This window comes from Elephas maximus, chromosome 5 (genome assembly GCF_024166365.1).
Source record: "Elephas maximus indicus isolate mEleMax1 chromosome 5, mEleMax1 primary haplotype, whole genome shotgun sequence".
Taxonomy (NCBI): domain Eukaryota; kingdom Metazoa; phylum Chordata; class Mammalia; order Proboscidea; family Elephantidae; genus Elephas; species Elephas maximus.
The window spans coordinates 45,227,998-45,247,597 of NC_064823.1; the positions used below are offsets into that span (position 1 = coordinate 45,227,998).

Consider the following 19,600-nt stretch of genomic DNA (forward strand, 5'->3'; position numbering starts at 1 on the left):
AAGGTGGTTTACATATTAAAATGACAACAAACTATCCATTTAATGGGTATTTAAAATTCTTTGTAAAAGCAAAGACAGGAAAAAAAATTCCAATTTTACATTAAAATCATTATGTCCTGAAATGATTCACTTCAAAAGAATAAACTTGGAATTCGTAAATACAAGAAAAGCTGATAGCCCCAACACTCACTGTTAAGTAGTGGGCCAATCTTGCATGAGAAAGTATCTTGGGAGATTTTTGTTTTGGTTTAGTTTGTAGTATGTGACTAGATGTCAAGAGGTGAATGTTCATCACTTATCAGGAGGCACCAGCTATTTAGCCTGTGATCAAACACCGCCTCCTATTATTGAAAAACTTCAATAGGAGAATACCAGCCAGAAGCCAAAGGGCTATGTCCAGATTGTTTACAATGCAATTTTAGTGATTACATGAGAGCTCTCCCATGCCAGAAATACAAACTTAATTAAGCTTTGTGTGAAAATGACAGAATAAGGACTGAATTGATAACCTGACTGCTGACGCTTTTCATGTAATTTGAAAAATTGCTCCTTATTGACTCCCTTCTTCTTTCGTTCTTTAGCACCAAGGTTCTAGGGGAATTATGGAGGAAAGCATGGTCATTTGGTAAAATTGGCAAGGTATGATATAATGCCCAAGAAATAGAAGAGGTACGGGAGCTTCTTCGCAATGTACTCGTTTGTTGCAAAATTTCATAAATAGCAGCCACTAATTAGTCTACTCAAAATGCTATGTAATTAGCTTTAACAAATGAGGAAATTTTTTATTTCTATGTTCATTGTATGGTATAATCATTAATTTAGGCTTCACTATTAAAACTTTGGGAAACCCTGGTGACGTAGTGGTTAAGAGCTAGGGCTGCTAACCAAAAGGTCGGCAGTTCTAATCCACTAGGCGCTCCCTGGAAACTCTACGGGGCAGTTCTACTCTACTCTGTCCTATAGGATCACTATAAGTCGGAATCAACTCGACAGCAGTGGGTTTTTGGTTTTATTAAAACTTTACATAATACGATCTGGGCTAGAATATTTCCATATTTAATTGGAAAAATGACTATAGGGACTATTTTAACTATGTAAAAGAAGTTTAAATAGCCCTTAAATTATGTCAGAATTTAAAGTAAAATTTAAAAAATAATATAATTGGGAACAGTTAGAAAATGGATTAAGAAAAGACCTTGTCATAGAAAGTCTTTTTTATTAATTTTATTTTATCATTGTTGAGAATATACACAGCAAAACAAAACAAATTAAACCTTTTCTACAAGTACAATTCTGTGACATTGATTACATTTGTAGAGTTGTGCAATCATTTACACCCTCCTTTTCTGAATTATTCTTCCGCTATTAACATAAATTCACTGCCCTGTATGGTTCCAATCTAAACTTTTTTCTTCTCTTTTATTGTGCTTTAGGTGAAAGTTTACAACTCAAGTTAATTTCCCATACAAAAACTTATACACATATTGTTATGTGACACTAGTTGCAATCCCTATAACGTGACAGCACACTCCCCCTTTCCACTCCGGGCTTCTTGTGTCCATCCAACTAGCTCCTGTCCCTTCCTGCCTTTTCATCCTTTTCCAGACATGAGCCACCCTTTTGCTGTCTGTGTATCTGCTTGAACTCAGGAGCACTCTCTTCACGAGTATTATTTTATGTTTTATAGCCCAGTCTAATCTTTGAACAGAGGGCTTATGGAACGGTTTTAATTCTGGGTTAACCAGGCATCCGGGGGCCATGGCTTTGAGGGCTCCTCAAGTCTCAGTCAGACCATTAAGCCTGGTCTTTTTATGTGAATTTGAGTTCTGCACCACACTTTTCTCCTGCTACATCAGGGACTCTCTGTTGTGTTCCCTGTCAGGGCTGTCATTTGTGGTAGCTAAGCACCATCTAGTCCCTCTGGCCTCAGGCTGATGGAATCTCTGGTTTATGTGGCCCCTTTGCCTCTTTGGTTAATATTTTCCTTGTGTCTTTGGTGTTCTTCATTCTCCTAGGCTCCAAGTGGGTTGGGACCAATTGATACATCTTAGAAGACCAATCACAAGCTTGTATGATGCCAGACACCACTCACCAAAGTGAGATGCAGAACATTTTCTTAATAACCTTTGTTATGCCAACTGACCTAGATGTAACCCGAAAACCATTTTTCCCAGAACCCAGCCTCTGCTACTCTGTCCTTCAAAGTGTTTGGTTGTGTTCAGGAAACTTCTTAGCTTTTGATTTAGTCTTGCTCTGCTGACTTGCCCTGTACTGTATGTTGTCCTTCCCTTCGCCTAAGATGATTCTTATCTACTATCTAGTTAGTGCTTTCCTCTCTCCCTCCCTCCCACCCTTGTAACCGTCAAAGAATGTTTTCTTCTGTATTTAAACCTTTTCTTGAGCTCTTATAATAGTGGTTTCATACAATATTGGTCCTTTTGTGACTGACTAATTTCACTCAACATAATGCCTTCCGGATTCACTCATGTTAGGGGATGTTTCACAAATTTACCGTTGTTCTTTATCTTTGTGTAGTATTCCATTGTGTGTTGTTGTTGTTAGATGCCGTTGAGTCTATCCACAACAGAACGACACTATCCACAACAGAACGAAACACTGCCTGGTCCTGTACCGTCCTTACAATTGTTGTTATGCTCGACCCCATTGTTGAAGCCACTGTGTCAATCTACTCCGTTGAGGGTCGTCCTCTTTTCTGCTGAACCTGTACTTTGCCAAGCACATGACCTTCTACAGAAACTGATCCCTCTGACAACATGTCCAAAGTATGTAAGATGCAGTCTCACCATCCTTGCTTCTAAGGGGCACTCTGGTTGTACTTCTTCCAAGACAGATTTATTCGTTCTTCTGGCAGTCCATGGTATGTTCAATATTCTTCACCAACACCACAATTCAAAGGCATCAATTCTTCTTCAGTCTTCCTTATTCATTGTCCAGCTTTCACATACATATGATGCAATTGAAAATACCATGGCTTGGGTCAAGTGCACCTTACTCTTCAAGGTGATATCTTTGGTCTTCAACACTTTAAAAAGGTCCTTTGCAGCAGGTTTACCCAATGCAATGGGTCTTTTGATTTCTTGACTGCTGCTTCCATGGCTGTTGATTGTGGATCCAAGTAAAATGAAATCCTTAACAACTTCAGTCTTTTCTCCATTTATCATGATGTTGCTCACTGGTCCAGTTGTGAGGATTTTTGTTTTCTTTATGTTGAGATGTAATCCATACTGAAGGCTGTGTGGTCTTTGATCTTCATTAGTAAGTGCTTCAAGTCCTCTTCACTTTCAGCAAGCAAGGTTGTGTCATCTGCATAACGCAGGTTGTTAATGAGTCTACTTCCAATCCTGATGCCCCGTTCTTCTTCATATAGTCCAACTTCTCGGATTATTTGCTCAGCATACAGATCAAATAGGTATGGTGAAAGAACACAGCCCTGATACACACCTTTCCTGACTTTAAACCAATCAATATCCCCTTGTTCTGTCCAAACAACTGCCTCTTGATCTATGTAAAGGTTCCTCATGAGCACAATCAAGTGTTCTGGAATTCCCATTCTTCTCATTGTTATCCACAATTTGTTATGATCCACACAGTCGAATGTCTTTGCATAGTCAATAAAACACAGGTAAACATCCTTCTGGTATTCTCTGCTTTCAGCCAGAATCCATCTGACATCAGCAATGATATGCCTGGTTCCATGTCCCCTTCTGAAACCAGCCTGAATATCTGGCAGTTCCCTGTCAATATGCTGTTGCAGCCATTTTTGAATGATCTTCAGTAAAATTTTGCTTGCGTGTGATATTAATGATATTGTTCTATAATTTCCACATTTGGTTAGATCACCTTTCTTGGGAATAGGCATAAATATGGATCTCTTCCAATCAGTTGGCCAGGAAGCTGTCTTCCATATTGCTTGGATAGAGGAGTGAGCACCTCCAGGACTGCATCCGTTTATTGAAACATCTCAATTGATATTCCGTCAATTCCTGTAGCCTTGTTTTTTGCGAATGCCTTCAGAGCAGCTTGGACTTCTTCCTTCAGTACCATCAGTTCTTGACCATATGCTACCTCTTGAAATGGTTTAACATCGACTAATTCTTTTTGGTATAATGGCTCTGTGTATTCCTTCCATCTTCTTTTGATGCTTCCTGTGTCATTTGATATTTTCCCCATAGAATCCTTTGCTATTGCAACTCAAGGTTTGAATTTTTTCTTCAGTTCGTTCAGCTTGAGAAACACCGAGCGTGTTCTTCCCGTTTGGTTTTCTATTTCCAGATCTTTGGACATGTCATTGTAATACTTTACTTTGTCTTCTCAAGCCGCCCTTTGAAATCTTCTGTTCAGTTCTTTTACTTCACCAATTCTTCCTTTTGCTTTAGCTGCTCAACACTCAAGAGCAAGTTTCAGAGTCTCCTCCGACATCCATCTTGGTCTTTTCTTTCTTTCCTGTCTTTTCAGTGACGTCTTGCTTTCTTCATGGATGATGTCCTTGATGTCATTCCACAACTCGTCTGGTGTTCTGTCACTAGTGTTCAATGCATCAAATCTATTCTTCAGATGGTCTCTATATTCAGGTGAGATATACTGAAGGTCATATTTTGGCTCTCGTGGACTTGCTCTGATTTTCTTCAGTTTCAGCTTGAACTTACATATGAGCAATTGACGGTCTGCTCCACAGTTGGTCCCTGGCCTTGTTCTGACTGATGATACTGAGCTTTTCCATCCTCTTCACAGATGTAGTCAATTTGATTTCTGTGTGTTCTATCTGGTGAGGTCCATGTGTATGGTCACCGTTTATGTTGGTGAAAGAAGGTATTTGCAATGAAGAAGTCGCTGGTCTTGCAAAATTGTACCATTCGATCTCCAGCATTGTTTCTATCACCAAGGCCATATTTTCCAACTACTGATCCTTCTTCTTTGTTTCCAACTTTCACATTAAAATCACCAGTAATTATCAATACATCTTGATTACATATTCGATCAATTTCAAACTGCAGCAGCTAATAAAAATCTTCTATTTCTTTATCTTTGGCCCCAGTGATTGGTGCATATATTTGAATAGTAGTTGTATTAACTGGTCTTCCTTGTAGGCATATGGATATTATCCTATCACTGAGAGCATTGTACTTCAGGATAGATCTTGAACTGTTCTTTTTGAGGATGAATGCAACACCATTCCTCTTCAAGTTGTCATTCCCAGCATAGTGGAATTTGATTGTCCGATTCAAAATGGCCAATACCAGTCCATTTCAGTTCACTAATGTCTAGGATACCTATGTTTATGTGTTCCATTTCATTTTTTTATGATTTCTAATTTTCCTAGATTCATACTTCATACATTCCAGGTTCCAATTATTAATGGATGTTTGTAGCTGTTTCTTCTCATTTTGTCTTGTGACTATGCCATAATTTGTTCATCCATTCCTCTGTTGATGGGCACCTAAGCTGTTTCTGTCTTTTTGCTATTATAGTGCTGCAATGAACATGCGTGTGCATATGTCTATTCATTTGGTGGCTCTTATTTTTCTAGGATATATTCCAAGGAGTGGGGTTGCTGGATCCTGTGATAGTTCTATTTCTAACTTTTTAAGGAAGTGCCAAATCAGTTTCCAAAATGGTTGTACCATTTTACATTCCCACCAGCAGTACAGAAGTGTTCCAGGTTCTCCACAACCTCGCCAACGTTTATTATTTTGTGTTTTTTGGAGTAATGCTAGTCTTATTGGGGTGAGATGGCATCTCATTGCAGTTTTGGTGTGCATTTCTTTAATGGCTAATGATTGTGAGCATTTCACGTATCTGCTAGCTGCCTGAATATCTTTTGGTGAAGCGTCTGTTCAAATCCTTTGCCCATTTTTTAATTAGGTTGTCTTTTTGTTGTTGAGGTGTTGCAGTATCTTGTAGATTTTAGAGATTAAACCCTTACCGAGTATGTCATAGCCAAAAATTTTTTCCCAGTCTGTAGGTTGTCTTTTTACTCTTTTGGTGAGGTCTTCGGATGAGCTTAAGTGTTTGATTTTTAGGAGCTCCCAGTTACCTAGTTTCTCTTCTGGTGTTTGTACATTGTTAGTTATGATTTGTATTCTGTTTATGCCATGTACTAGGGTTCCAAACTTTGTCCCTATTTTTTCTTCCATTTTCTTTATTGTTTTAGATTTTACATTTAGGTCTTTGATCCATTTTGAGTTAGTTTTTGTGCATGGTCTGAGGTATGGGTCTTTTCTCATTTTTTTTTTTTTTTTTGCAGATGCATATCCAGTTATGCCAGCACCATATGTTAAAGACACTGTCTTTTCCCATTTAATGAACTTGGAGCCTTTGTCAAATATCAGCTGCTAATAGGTGGATGAATTTACGTCTGGATTCTCAATTCTGTTTCACTGGTCTATGTATCTGTTATTGTACCAGTACTAGGCTGTTGTGACTACTGTGGTGGTATAATAGTTTCTAAAATAAGGTAGTGTGAGGCCTCCTACTTCGTTCTTCTTCAGTAATTCTTTCCTTATCTGGGGCCTCTTCCCTTTCCATACGAAGTTGGTGATTTGTTTCTCAGTTTCGTTAAAAAAATTGGATTGGGATTGTATTGTATCAGATCGTTTTTGGTAGAATTGGCATTTTCACAATGTTGAATCTTCCTATCCATGAGCATGGTATGTTTTTCTACTTATGTAGGTGTCTTTTGGTTTCTTGCAGTAGTGTCTTGTAGTTTTCTTTGTATAGGTTTTTTACATCTCTGGGTCGATTTATTCGTAAGTGTTTTATCTTCTTGGGGGCTATTATAAATGGTATTGATTTGGTGATTTCCCCTTCGATGTTCTCTTTGTTGGTGTAGAGGAATCCAACTGATTTCTGTATGTTTACCTTGTATCCTGATATTCTGCTGAACTCTTCTATTAGTTCCAGTAGTTTTCTTATGGATTCTTTGGGGTTTTCTGTGTATAAGATCATATATCATCTACAAATAGGAATACTTTTACTTCTTCCTTACAAATTTGGATGCCCTTTATTTCTTTTTCTTGCCTTATTGCTCTGGCTAGGATCTCCAGCACAATGTTGAATAAGAGTCTGATTCCTGTTCTCAAGGGGGATGACTTCAGACTCTCTTCATTAAGGATGATTTTTTTTTTTTTTTTGACCATTGGCTCTATATAAATGGGCTTTATCATGTCGAGGAATTTCCCATCTATTCCTATTTTACTGAGAATTTTTATCATGAATGGGTGTTGGACTATGTCAAATGCCTTTTTGGCATCAATTGATAAGATCATGTGGTTCTTCTCTTTTGTTTTATTTATGTGATGGATTACTTTGATTGTTTTTCTAATGTCAAACCATCTCTGCATACCTGGTATGAATCCCAATTTGTCGCGGTGAATTTTTTTTTGATATGTTGTTGAATTCTATTGGCTAGAATTTTGTTGAGGATTTTTCATCTATGTTCATAAGAGATATTGGTTTGCAATTTTTTTTTTGTGTGTGTGGTGTCTTTGGTTTTGGTATCAGGGTTATGCTGGCTTCATAGAATGAGTTCAGTAGTATTCAGTCCTTTTCTATGCTCTGAAGTAACTTCAGTAGTACTGGTGTTAAGTCTTCTCTAAAAGTTTGGTAGAATTCTCCAGTGAAGCTGTCAGGGCCAGGGCTTTTTGTTGTTATTGTTGTAGTAATTTTTTAAATTACCTCCTCAAGCTCTTCTTTTGTTATAAGTGTATTTACTTTTTCTACCTTTTTTTTGTGTTAGTTTACGTGGGTAGTACATTCATAGAAATTTGTCCACTTCCTCTAGGTTTTTTAATTTTGGGGGGTACAATTTTTCATAGTATTCTGTTATGATTCTTTTAATTTCAGTCGGGTCTGTTGTGATATGGCCCATCTTATTTCTTATTCAGGTTATTTGTTTACTGTCCTTTCTTTTGTCAGTTTGGCCGATGGTTTATTGATTTTGTTGATTTTTTTCAAAGAACCAGCTTTTTGATCTTGTTAACTCTTTCAATTGATTTTCTATTCTCTATTTCATTTATTTCTGCTCTTCTTTTTATTTTTTCCTTCCTTCTGGTGCCTGAGGGCTTCTTTTCCTTCTCTCTTTCTGTTTGTTCTAGTGTTAGTGTTTTGATTTTGGCTTTCTTCTTTTTGGATTTGTGCATTTATTGCTATGAATTGACCTCTGTGCCCTGCTTTTGCTGCATCCCTAAGGTTCTGGTATGATGTGTTTTCATTCACATTTGATTCTATGAAAATCTTTATTCTGTCCTTGATTTCTTCTATAACCCAGTAGTTTTTGAGCGAGGTGTTGTTCAGTTTCCATGTACTTAATTTCTTTCCTTGCTTTTTCTGTTATGGATTTATACTTTTATGGCTTTATGGTCAGGAAAGATGTTTTGTAATATTTCAATGTTTTGGATTCTGTTAAGACTTGTTTTCTGGCCCAATATGTGGTCTATCCTGGGGAATGTCCCATGTGTGTTGGAAAAGAAAGTATACTTGGCTGCTGTTGGGTGGAGTGTTCTGTATATATCTATGAGATCAAGTTGGCTGACTGTGGCATTTAGATCTTGCATGTCTATACTGAATTTCATTCTAGATGTTCTGTCCTTCACCAAAAATGGTGTGTTGAAGTCTCCTACTACTACTGTGGTGCTGTCTCTTTCCCTTTTCAATGTTATTAGAGTTTGTTTTATGTATTTTGGAGCTCTGTCATTGGGTGCATAAATATTTATTATGGTTATGTCCTCCTGGCGTATTGACTGATCGTTATATGGTGTCCTTCCTAATCCTTTGTGGTGGATTTTGCTTTAAAGTCTCTTTTGTCAGATACTAATATTGCCACTGCTGCTTTTTTTTTTTTAACTGTTGTTTGCTTGACAGTTTTCCCATCTTTTGAGTTTTAGTTTGTGTCTTTTGAGTCTAAGGTGTGTCTCTTGTGGGCAGCATATAGACAGATTGTGTTTTTTTAATCCATTCTGCCTCTCTCCTTATTGGTGCACCTAGTCCTTTTACATTCAGTGTAATTAATGATTGGTATGAGTTTGGTGATGTCATTTTTTTTTTTTTTTGTGGCGTTGACAGTTTCTTTGCTCCATTTAATTTTCTGTGCTGAGTGATTTTTCTTTATTTTCTTTTCGTCTTTTTCATTGTTGCTGATTTCATATTTGCTGAGTATGTTTTTCTTTTTTATTTTGGTGTGTAGGTTTGTTGGTTTCCTTTGTGGTTACCTTAAAATTTGCCCTATTTTTCTAAATTTAAACCACTCTTTTATTTCTTGATATCGTCTTAACTTCCTCTTCATATGAAAGTTCTATGATTACACTATTTAGTCCCTGTTTTTTGTTTTAATGTTGTCATCTTTTACATATTGCCATCTCTGTTTCTATATTTTCAGTGTTTTAGCTTTGCCATATTTTTGTGACCTATCTGGGTTGATATCTGGTTGTTCTACTCTGTGTTCTAGTCTTAGGTTGTCATCTGATATTATTGATTCTTTATCTGGAGTATTCCCTTTAGTATTGTAATTTTGGTTTGGTTTTTACAACTTAACTTCTATTTGTCTGGAAATGTCCTAATTTTGCCTTCATAATTGAGAGACAGTTTTGCTGGATATATAATCCTTGGTTGGCAATTTTTTTTTCCCTCAAGGCTTTATATATGTCATCCTATTGCCTTCTTGCCTGCATGGTTTCTGCTGAGTAGTTAGAGCTTAGTCTTTATCGACTCTTCTTTGTAGGTGCTTTTTGTTTATCTCTAGCCACTCCTAAAATTCTTTACCTTTGGTTTTGGTAAATTTGATTATGTCTTGGTGGCTCTCTTTAGGGATCTACCCTGTGTGGGGTTTGACGAGCTTCTTGGGTAGATATCTTCTCGTCTTTCACAATATCATGAAGTTTTCTGCCAGCAAGTCTTCAACAATTCTCTCTGTATTTCTCTTATCACCACTGTTATGGTACTCCAATCACTCACAGGTTATTCCTCTTGGTAGAGTTCCACATAATTCTAAGGGTTTCTTCATTTTTTAAAATTCTTTATCTGATTTTTCCTCAAATAAATTGGTGTCAAGTGCTTTATTTTCAGTCTCACTAATTCTGATTGTCATTACCTCAATTCTGCTCCCATGAGTTTCTATTATCTAATTCTGAAATTTTATTGTTAATCTTTTGGATTACTACTTGCTGTCTATCTATGGATTCTAGCACCCTGTTAAATTTGTAATTTTTCTCTTGTATAGCTTTCCTAAATTCCTCTATTGCTTGTCTTTGTGTTACTTGGCTTGGTCTGTGTTTTGCCTGATCCTCCTGATCTCTTGAAGAGCTGTGTAAATTAATCTTTTCAATTCTACCTCTGCTAATTCCAGGGTCTTCTCTTCCTCTGGGAAGTTCCCTGGTTCTTTGTTTTGATTGCTTGCTGGAGCCATCATGGTCTGCCTCTTTATGTGATTTGATATTGACTGCTGCCTCTGAGCCATCAATAAGTTAATATATTTATTTATTGTATGTTTACTTACTGTGTCCTAGCTTCTTGTTTTGTTTTGATATGCCCAAATAGGCTAGGTGTGTGAGCTATTTTGATTATTGGCATCTTTGAAGCTCTCACACCCTGCTGTCAGAGCTGCTATTAGGTATGCGAGCCCAGGAGTCCATTTGTTTTCTTGTGTGGATTCAGCTTATGTGTTCAGGTCATTGGTCATCAAGTGTATGGAACAGGTTCTCACCTATAGTCCTAGCCGGCCAGGGCTACATAGGAGTGATTGGAGCAGGCACATTGTCTGGCTGCAGTGGGGGGGTTATGTGCTGAGCAAGGTAGGGGGCAGATGACTGCTCCTGAGTGCCTAGGTGGAAGGTGTGACCCTGTCCCTGGTCAAAATATTCAGTAATGGTAGCCAGGCACCATCCAGTTCTGGTCTCATGGCAAAGGAGGCAGTTTTTCACAGAGGCAATCAGACACACATTCCACATCCTTCTCCCATTCCTTACTCTCCTTCTTGCTCTGCTGCTCCAGGCAAATAGAGACCAACTGTTGTGACATGGATGATTGCTTGCAAGCTTTTAAGACCCCAGGCACTATGCAACAAGCTAAAACCAAAAAACCAAATCCATTGCCATTGAGTTGATTCTGACTAATGAACTAGGAGGTGAAGTAGCACTAAACATTTTATTAGGCCAATTAACTGGAATGTCCCATGAAATCATGACCCTAAACTTTCAGATCAAGGAACCAAACCCCAGTGAGGTTTTTGGTTGTACATAAGCAGCCTCAGCAGGTTTTCCTTAAAATCATCGTTGGAAATAAAATTATCACACAACTTTTGCCAATTCAACTTTTTTACAGGTGTACAACTTATTGACAGCAATTACAATGACTGTGCAACTGCACCCTTAATCAATGAGATTTTTCCATCACCATTAAATCCTCTTTACCCCCTTCTTGCACCCCTGGTAACCACTAAGAAACTTTGGTCTGTACACAATCGCCTTTTCTTGTCTTTTTATATGAGTGGTCATACAATATTTGTCCCTTTTGTGACTGACTTTTCAGTCAGCATGTCTTCAAGCTCCATCCACATTGTAGCATGTATCAAGACTTCTGCAGATTAGTATTCCACTGTATGTATGTACATGCATTTAGATTAGTTCCACTTTTTGACTACCATGAATAGTGCCGCAATGAACATTGGTGTACTAGTGTCTGAGTCTCTGCTTTCAAGTCTTTTTGGTATGTCCTAGCAGTGGAATTGCTGGGTCATATGGTTGTTAGTCCTAATGTTAGTTTTTTGAGGAACTGCCATGCTGTTTTCCACAATGGCTGTGCCATTTTGCATTCCCACCAGCAATGGATAAAAAAAATCCAACTTTCCCATATCCTCACCAACATTTGTTATTTTTTAATTTTAGCCATCCTAGTGGGAATGAAACGGTATCACATTGTGGTTTTGATTCGCATTTAATGGCTAAGGATGTTGAACATCTTTCATGTGTTTGGTGGCCATCTGAATTTCCTCTTTGGTGAAATGTCTATTCAAGTACTTTACCTATTTTATGATTGGGTTGTCTTTTTGTTGTTCAGTTGTTGAAGTTTTACATATATTTTGGTTATGAGGTTCTTATTGGATATGTTGTTTCTGAAGATATTCTCCCAGTTGGTAACTTGTCTTTTAACTTTTTCTGGTAAAGTCTTTTGAAAAACAATTTTTTTTAATTTTTATGAGGCCCCATTTGTGTTTTGCTGTCTAAGCTTTTGTTGTATTTGATAATCCATTGTTAAAAGCTAGGCCTAACAGCATTGCCCTGCATTTTCTTCTAAGAATTTTATGGTTTTAATTTTCACGATTAGGTCTTTAATCCATTTTGAATTTGTTTTTGTGTATGGTGTGAGGCATGGATCCTGACAGAAAATCTTTATTCCCCAACAGCTTACCATATCTTGAATACAAAATAACTTTTGAAATTGATTTCATGTTCAGTTATCAACAGATACTAATGATGCTCTGTTAGTATTCATCTTTTTCAGGAAGAAGATAAAACTTCTACAATGTTACCTTGTCTGATTATACCTTTTAAAAATCTGCATGCAGGATTATTTACAGGTTTTTTTTTTTTTTTTTTTAAGTCTTCTGATTGGATCTCTAGACAACTACAAGTGCTAGAATGGCTTTTGCTTAAAAAAAAAAAAAATCTATACCCTTGCCTCTGGATGGATTTCTCTCTTTGTAGCCCAAATCACCTCTCATCGGCTCTAGGCTGGTCATCGATGCTCATAATCCCTAGATTTATTTTCACGGTTTCTACAATATCTGTAAGATGAATGAGAACAGGTGTTTGACACCTTAATATAAATGTAAATGTTTTGGGTTGTAATTTCTTTTAATATATTGACAGTATGAGGGAATACAAAGAAGCAAAATATGTCAACCTTAAATGCCCTTCTAAAAAAAAAAGGTAGTAAACTATAAATAATCTTTTATTAATTTATTGTCGCAGAGTCGAATTCCGACTCATAGTGACCCTATAGGGCGGGGTAGAACTGCCCCACTGGGTTTCAAAAGCTGTAAATCTTTATGGAAGCAAACTGCTACATCTTTCGTCTATTGAGTGGCTGCTGGGTTTGAACCACCAACCTTTCAGTTAGCCTGCAAGCTTTTATTGCTGTTGTTGTTAGGTGCTGTCGAGTTGGTTCCAACTCATAGCAACCCTGAAGAACAGAGTAGAACTGTCCCATAGAGTTTTCAAGCAGCTGCTGGTGGATTTGAACTGCAGACCTTTTGGTTAGCAGTCAGAGCTCTTAACCACTGCTCCATCAGGGCTCCAAACCAAACCTGTGGCTATAGAGTCAATTCCAACCCATAGCGATCCTACAGGACAGAGCAGAACTGCCCCATAAGGTTTCCAAGGAGTGGCTGGTGGATTTGAACTGCCAGTCTTTTGGTTAGCAGACAAAGTACCCGAAAATCTTTATAAGGAAATTAGAATTTTTAAAAATAGACTGCTTTTATGAACAATGTATTGGAATGTGTTTATTCTTCTGAGTTAGTTAAAATTTAGCTACTAAATATTTTGCTAAATGGAAGGAAAATGCTCAACACACAGTTGAAAATTTCATTTTTACGAAAAATTTGCCATAAGTATTATAAGTCAAGGCTAAGGTACTTTGGCAGCAATAGCAAAAAATGTTAAAATGCCATGTTTCCTAGCTTTTATGATATTTGGCTCTCTAGAACAAATACTTGATTATTTTGAACATTATTAAAATATGACTAATTAAAAAGTCTGCCAAAATTCCAACTTGTCATTTTTGAAGAGCAGAGGACATCTGTAATATAGGTATATAATATACTAAAATTCCAAGGGCTTGAAATTTCATGTGTCATATGCTCACAAATAAGGGACTAAATGTTAACCTAGTTCAAGTTATATAAAGAAAAAAGAACCTACTAACCAACATAACATCTCCTCCAAAAATAAATTATCAGAAAACATAGGCCACTTCCTCACTATATTATAAATGATTAAATATATATATATATATATATATGTATATATAAAGGTATGTTTTCTCATTCAATTTAAAACAATATATAAGAGGTAAAAGATATATAATACCCAAGCCTAGAAGAGAAATAACACAGAAATGAGTCAGTCATATTTTGAGTTATATGTGACAAATATATTCTTTTTAATTGTTATTAAAATTTTCTCCAATGAAATTCAGTAACTGAATCATTTTATTTTATCTGATTCCACTGTTGCTCATAGTTTGAGCCCTGCACACTCCCTTCCCTTTCACCTCAAAGGGGGCTCCTTTGTATGTAGCCACACACTCAGCATTAGTGTAAAGATCAGGCTGGATTTGCTCCCAAATCTTCTTCTTAGGATTCAGCTCCTTGTCAGGCTCTCCTGTTGGAGGAAAGAAAAAAAAAATTACATTGCTAATATTCAAAAATACTTTAAAAATTCTCCACAGAGGTTTTTAATGGATTATCTTGGTAGCAATCCCAAACATTAGACCTGATAAAAATTTTAACATTTACTTTATTTTTATGGTGTCGGCAGTTTATATTCTTGAATAGTAAAATAAAATGAAATAGTTACTGCCATTTCCTTAAGAATGTTAAAAACATTAACTTTTTAACCTTCTAATACATACTTTTGCAGGTAACACAGCTCAAAAATTAATTCCCCAAATTATTAAGAAAAAAAAATAAGGTACTCATTTTATCACATTTGAAAGAATTGTGAAGTAAAAAAATAAGTACATTTTGATGTGCTATATTTTTACACCTGGCAGAAGCAGCCTATGCTTTATTCTATGATTCACTATGCAAAACGAATGACTAGATTGCTCTAGTGCTTAAAGATTTCTTATTAATACTGGAAAATGGCTTAAATGCTGGTGTTACCTAGTTAAATACAATAACTACTTTGGTTTCATTCCATGGCCACTTGTTCTTAAGAGGGAAAGAGACAGCAAGAGTGGCAAGGAGACTAGGACTAGCATTTGCCAAACAATGAGAATGTATGTTGTTGCATACAAATCATGCAACAATCTTGATACTAATTTTAAATATAAAGAATAAACTGGGGCTCAGAGAAGACAAGTAAATTACTCAAGGTCAAAGCTGCTCACAAGCAGAGCTTGAATTTGACACCAAAGCCCATGTTCTACAACTGTAACACCTTGCCTCCCAAGAAATTATGCTTTAGAAAAGAACCAAATAACCCTCTTCCATGTGGTAATACTCCTGACCTCTCAATCTATAGTACTGCACACTGTATATGTTATAGAAGACAAATAAGCAGTAGAATATACCTGGTCTACACCAAAAGGCTAATAATACCAAACAATCTCTCTGCTCAATAACAGGGAAGTAGATAATAAAGTTAAATATAAAACAAAGTTAATAGCTGGGGATGTTCAACAACATTTGGGATGAAGACTCAATTCAAGGAACAATGAAGAAAAATAATGTATCTCTTAAGAGTCAGACTTTAAATGGGAAATCATTTTCCTGGAGGTAATCAAAAGAATATTACTAAAATATAATTCAGCAATTATACAACCATAAACCATCTAGGTCTTTTGTCTTTTTTTTCAATGACTCCCAAGTTGAAATCTCTTAGAAATACTTAAAACTTTTAAACATTATCAGAGCTACTTATGTTCTATATTCTGCTTATATCTTTTTATTTAAAATGGTGTTTATTCTCCACTCATACATATATAGGACATAGTAACATTTCGCTCAGTTATACACAGGGTTGCTCTGAGTTGGAAGCAATCTGACAGCACCTAACAACAACAACATACATATATGGGAATAACAACACTGGGTGCAATGGTTGGCCGTGGCGGTTTTTTTTCTTATTAGCTCTTCAGAGACCACGGAACTGGCAAAAACAAACAAAACTGCCCTATAATATGCAGGTTTTCAAAAATGAGAGGATAGTTAATTGAATGGTATATCTATAAGTATAAAAGCATGGAATGAAACCAAAACCCAAAGACTGACTAGTATAAAAGACAAGTATTAATTTTATCCTCTTAGAAGTATTTGGGAGGACAATAGAAAAACTCTAATTAATAAACAAAAGAGAAACAGAATCACTAATAAATAAAGCGTAATGTAGAGTCATTTGGATTTACAACAAGATTTTTACTTTTTATTTCTAAACGTTCCCTGGTCTCTAAGCATAATCCTACTTTCTGTCTACAGATCACACAGGCAAATGAGTCTTCCAGAATGCTGGAAAGCTAGAGTCAAAGATACTGTTCAGGAAGGCCTGATTTGTGCCCTGCCCCCCACCCCACCCCGTCCCATCTTTTCTCCTTTCCATGTCTAATAAGGACCATACTGACAATGAATTAGTTCAAGAAGCAAGGGTTCCCAGATTCTTATAAATGTTTTTTATTAAGAGCACAGATTGTGTGGGTAAATCCCTGCTGAGTGTTGACATAAGCTACAAGTACGAAAAGGTTGTAGTACAGCACAAAATCAAGTTTCTCACATTGGGGAAGATATTGCCTAGTGTAGGAAATAATATTCATAACAACAGAAGATATTGTTAGTATATGCTGGTCACTGCAGTAAGTGCTTTACATATATTTACTCATTTAATCCCTTCAATACCCCATATAAAAAAAAACCAAAAAATACCCCATATAAATACTATTAATTACCCTCAATTTACAGATAAGAAAATTGAGGCAACAAAGGTTATAGCTAAGAACTTAAATATCAGGCAGTTTGTTAAGTGTTTCAAAGTTAAACCTCATAAAACCGATATGGGACAGGTACCCTTTTGATAGATCAAAAAGCTGAGGCTCAGAAATGTTCCCAGGTCGCCCAGCACTTGTGGAACCGGGGTCTGAAATGATTTTAAACTTTCTTCATAAGACTGTAATAATTTTCAAAAAGCAAAGCTTTGAACTAAAATTATACTAGAAACAAAAAAGAATAACCTCCAAAGCTTTACCGTTACTATTAGCACACCAGCGAACCCTGTGAATCATTAAATGAGACAAGGATCATGAAAGTGCTTGGACACATGTTTATTATTAATACTAATGCCAGGAAGACCGGCACTTTCATTACTTTAAGTTAAAGAGATACTATTCCCAATTCTGTAAATTACAATAACTATATGGAAAAAGAGGAAACTCTGGTGGCGTAGTGGTTAAGTGCTACGGCTATTAACCAAAGGGTTGGCAGTTCAAATCCGCCAGGCACTCCTTGGAAACTCTGTGGGGCAGTTCTACTCTGTTCTATAGGGTCGCTATGAGTCGGAATCGACTCGATGACACTGGATTTGGTTTTTTATGTGGAAAAAGGTTACTTTGCAAAGAATTAAAATTATCTTGAAAACAGATGAGTTACCACTACTTTGGAAGATTTTTAGACAAACAAAATTTTGAGATTAAAATTAAAGTCTGTCACATTATGAGCATTGTACGTAAATCACAGAGTCAAAAAGGGCTCAGATGCAGCAATAACATTTTTGTTTACTCAAAATCTTTCTCAACAATATACCTTTTGGTATGGTATAAAAGTTAGTTTGAGATGAGACTTTAAATCACCTCCTATGAAGAACATATCTAATATTTTGAAGAATCTTTTTTATGAACTATATTTTCCAGAGCAGTTGTCAACATTCCTGTCGTACCCTTTTTCTTTTCCTGAATTTTTTTTTGACATGGCTATCCAAAGGGGTAAGTGCTGATAACAACAAAAGTTTCTAAAACTAGAAACTGCAGAGCCTCTGAAATTACTAAACATGTGCCAATACTCACCATTTGGAAATAGTTAACCATATTGTAAGAGAACTAATCACTCCAAGATTATTTTTAGGCTAACACATTCTAAATAAAAAACACAAAGGGAGTATGAAATAGTTCAGAGAGAACAAAGTCCAGAGAAAAACTGTAAAAAGGTGTGATCGCTTTTTCAGCATTTAAAACCTACAAAAAGCAATAAATATCAACTCCTGAGTGCTAGGTATTCACCAGTCTAAATGAAGAACCAGAAACTTCATTTTAATTAGGCCTTCCTTTTGCATAAAATGCTCGTTGATCACCAACTTCCCTGTCACATCTGGTATGGCTGTAATAAGCCCAGCACTGACTCAGTTATTTTATGTTTGAGTAACTAGTCCTTGAACTGTAACAGCTGTTACATTTTAGTTTTTGTACTACAGCTGACAACTTTGCAGATAAGAGGTCAATTAATTTTACAAAGCTATTCAATAGACAAAAGTGGTTTGGTGGTTTGGCAGGAACAATCTTGGTAATAATGAAGGAAAATACTCAGGTCTAGTCTCAAATCACAGTGACCTAATGTGACTGAGTAGATCTGTCCCATAGGGTTTCCTAGGCTGAAAGCTTTCTTTATGGGCACAGACTGCCAGGTATTTTCTCCCATGGAGCGGCTGGTGGGTTTGAACTACTGACCTTTTGGTTAGTAGCTGAGCACTTAACCACTCAATGGCACACAACAACATTCTCAAATATAACAATTTCTTTGTTTTCCTTAGTATTTTATTAGTAAGTTTCTATTTATTCACCGACCATTTATTGAGCCCCTACACTAATAAGCCAGGCATTATTTTAGGACCTAGGAATACGGTAGTGAATACAAAAAAGAAGAAAAATCTCTGGCTACATTTCAGTGTGGGAAGACAATATATAACATATATTCTATTATACGGTGATAAGTGCTTTGGAGGAAAACAAACCAAAGAAGATGACATTTAAAAGATCTGAATAGACTTAGGGAGTAAGCCAGATAGCCATCTGGGGGAAAAGTCAGCAGCAGCTCAGTTGCAGTGAGCAAGGAATAGAGTTGGAGGACAAAAGCTTAGTGAGATGACGGGAGGCCAGATCCTGTAGGCTTGTACGCCATTGTAAAGGCTCTGCATGAAATGCAAAGCTTTTGAATAGTTTTGAGCACATGAGTAATATAATCTGACCTATATTTTAAAAGCATTACTCTGGCTGCTGGAGTATAATAGATTGAAGCGGGAAAGGCCAAAAGCAAGGAGATCAGTTAGGAGGCTTTTGCAATTACCAGTTCAAAGATATTAGTGTCAAAACCAGGGTGGTAGTGGTAGAGATGGTAAGAACGATTTCAGATATGTTCAGAAGGTAGAACAAATAATGTTTTCAGAAGGAGAAGATATAGGTACGAGAAAAATAAAAAGTAGTTAAGCATGACTCATATGCATGTGAAAAGTTGGACAATGAAAACGGAAGACAGACGAAGAATTGATGCATGTGAACTGTGGTGTTGGCGAAGAATATTGAATATACTGTGGATTGCCAGAAGAATGAACAAATCCATTTTAGAATAAATATAACCAGAATTTTTTTTTTAGAGGAGAGGATGGCAAGACTTCCTTCACTTACTTTGGACATGTCGTCAGGAAAGACCAATCTCTAGAAAAAGACATCATGATTGGTGAAGTAGAGGGTCAGTGAAAAGGAGGGAAATTCTCAATGAGATGGATTGACACAATAGCCAAAGCGATGGACTCAAACACAGCAGTGGTCATAAAAATGGCACAGGACCAGGTAACATTTCATTCTGTTAGACATAAGCTCACTATGA

At 36.5% G+C, this 19,600-nt stretch overlaps 1 protein-coding gene across 3 annotated transcripts in view; it reads right to left on the minus strand.

Annotated features, from left to right (window-relative positions):
* Positions 1-14,151: 14,151 nt before the first annotated feature.
* Positions 14,152-19,600, minus strand: part of AIMP1 (aminoacyl tRNA synthetase complex interacting multifunctional protein 1) — a 47,793-nt gene continuing 42,344 nt past the window's right edge. For all 3 annotated transcript variants that reach the window (XM_049885587.1, XM_049885590.1, XM_049885589.1), the window contains one exon: positions 14,152-14,396. In XM_049885587.1, coding sequence (XP_049741544.1) covers positions 14,230-14,396 — 167 coding nt within the window. In that variant the 3' untranslated portion in view covers positions 14,152-14,229. The remainder of the gene's footprint in view (positions 14,397-19,600) is intronic.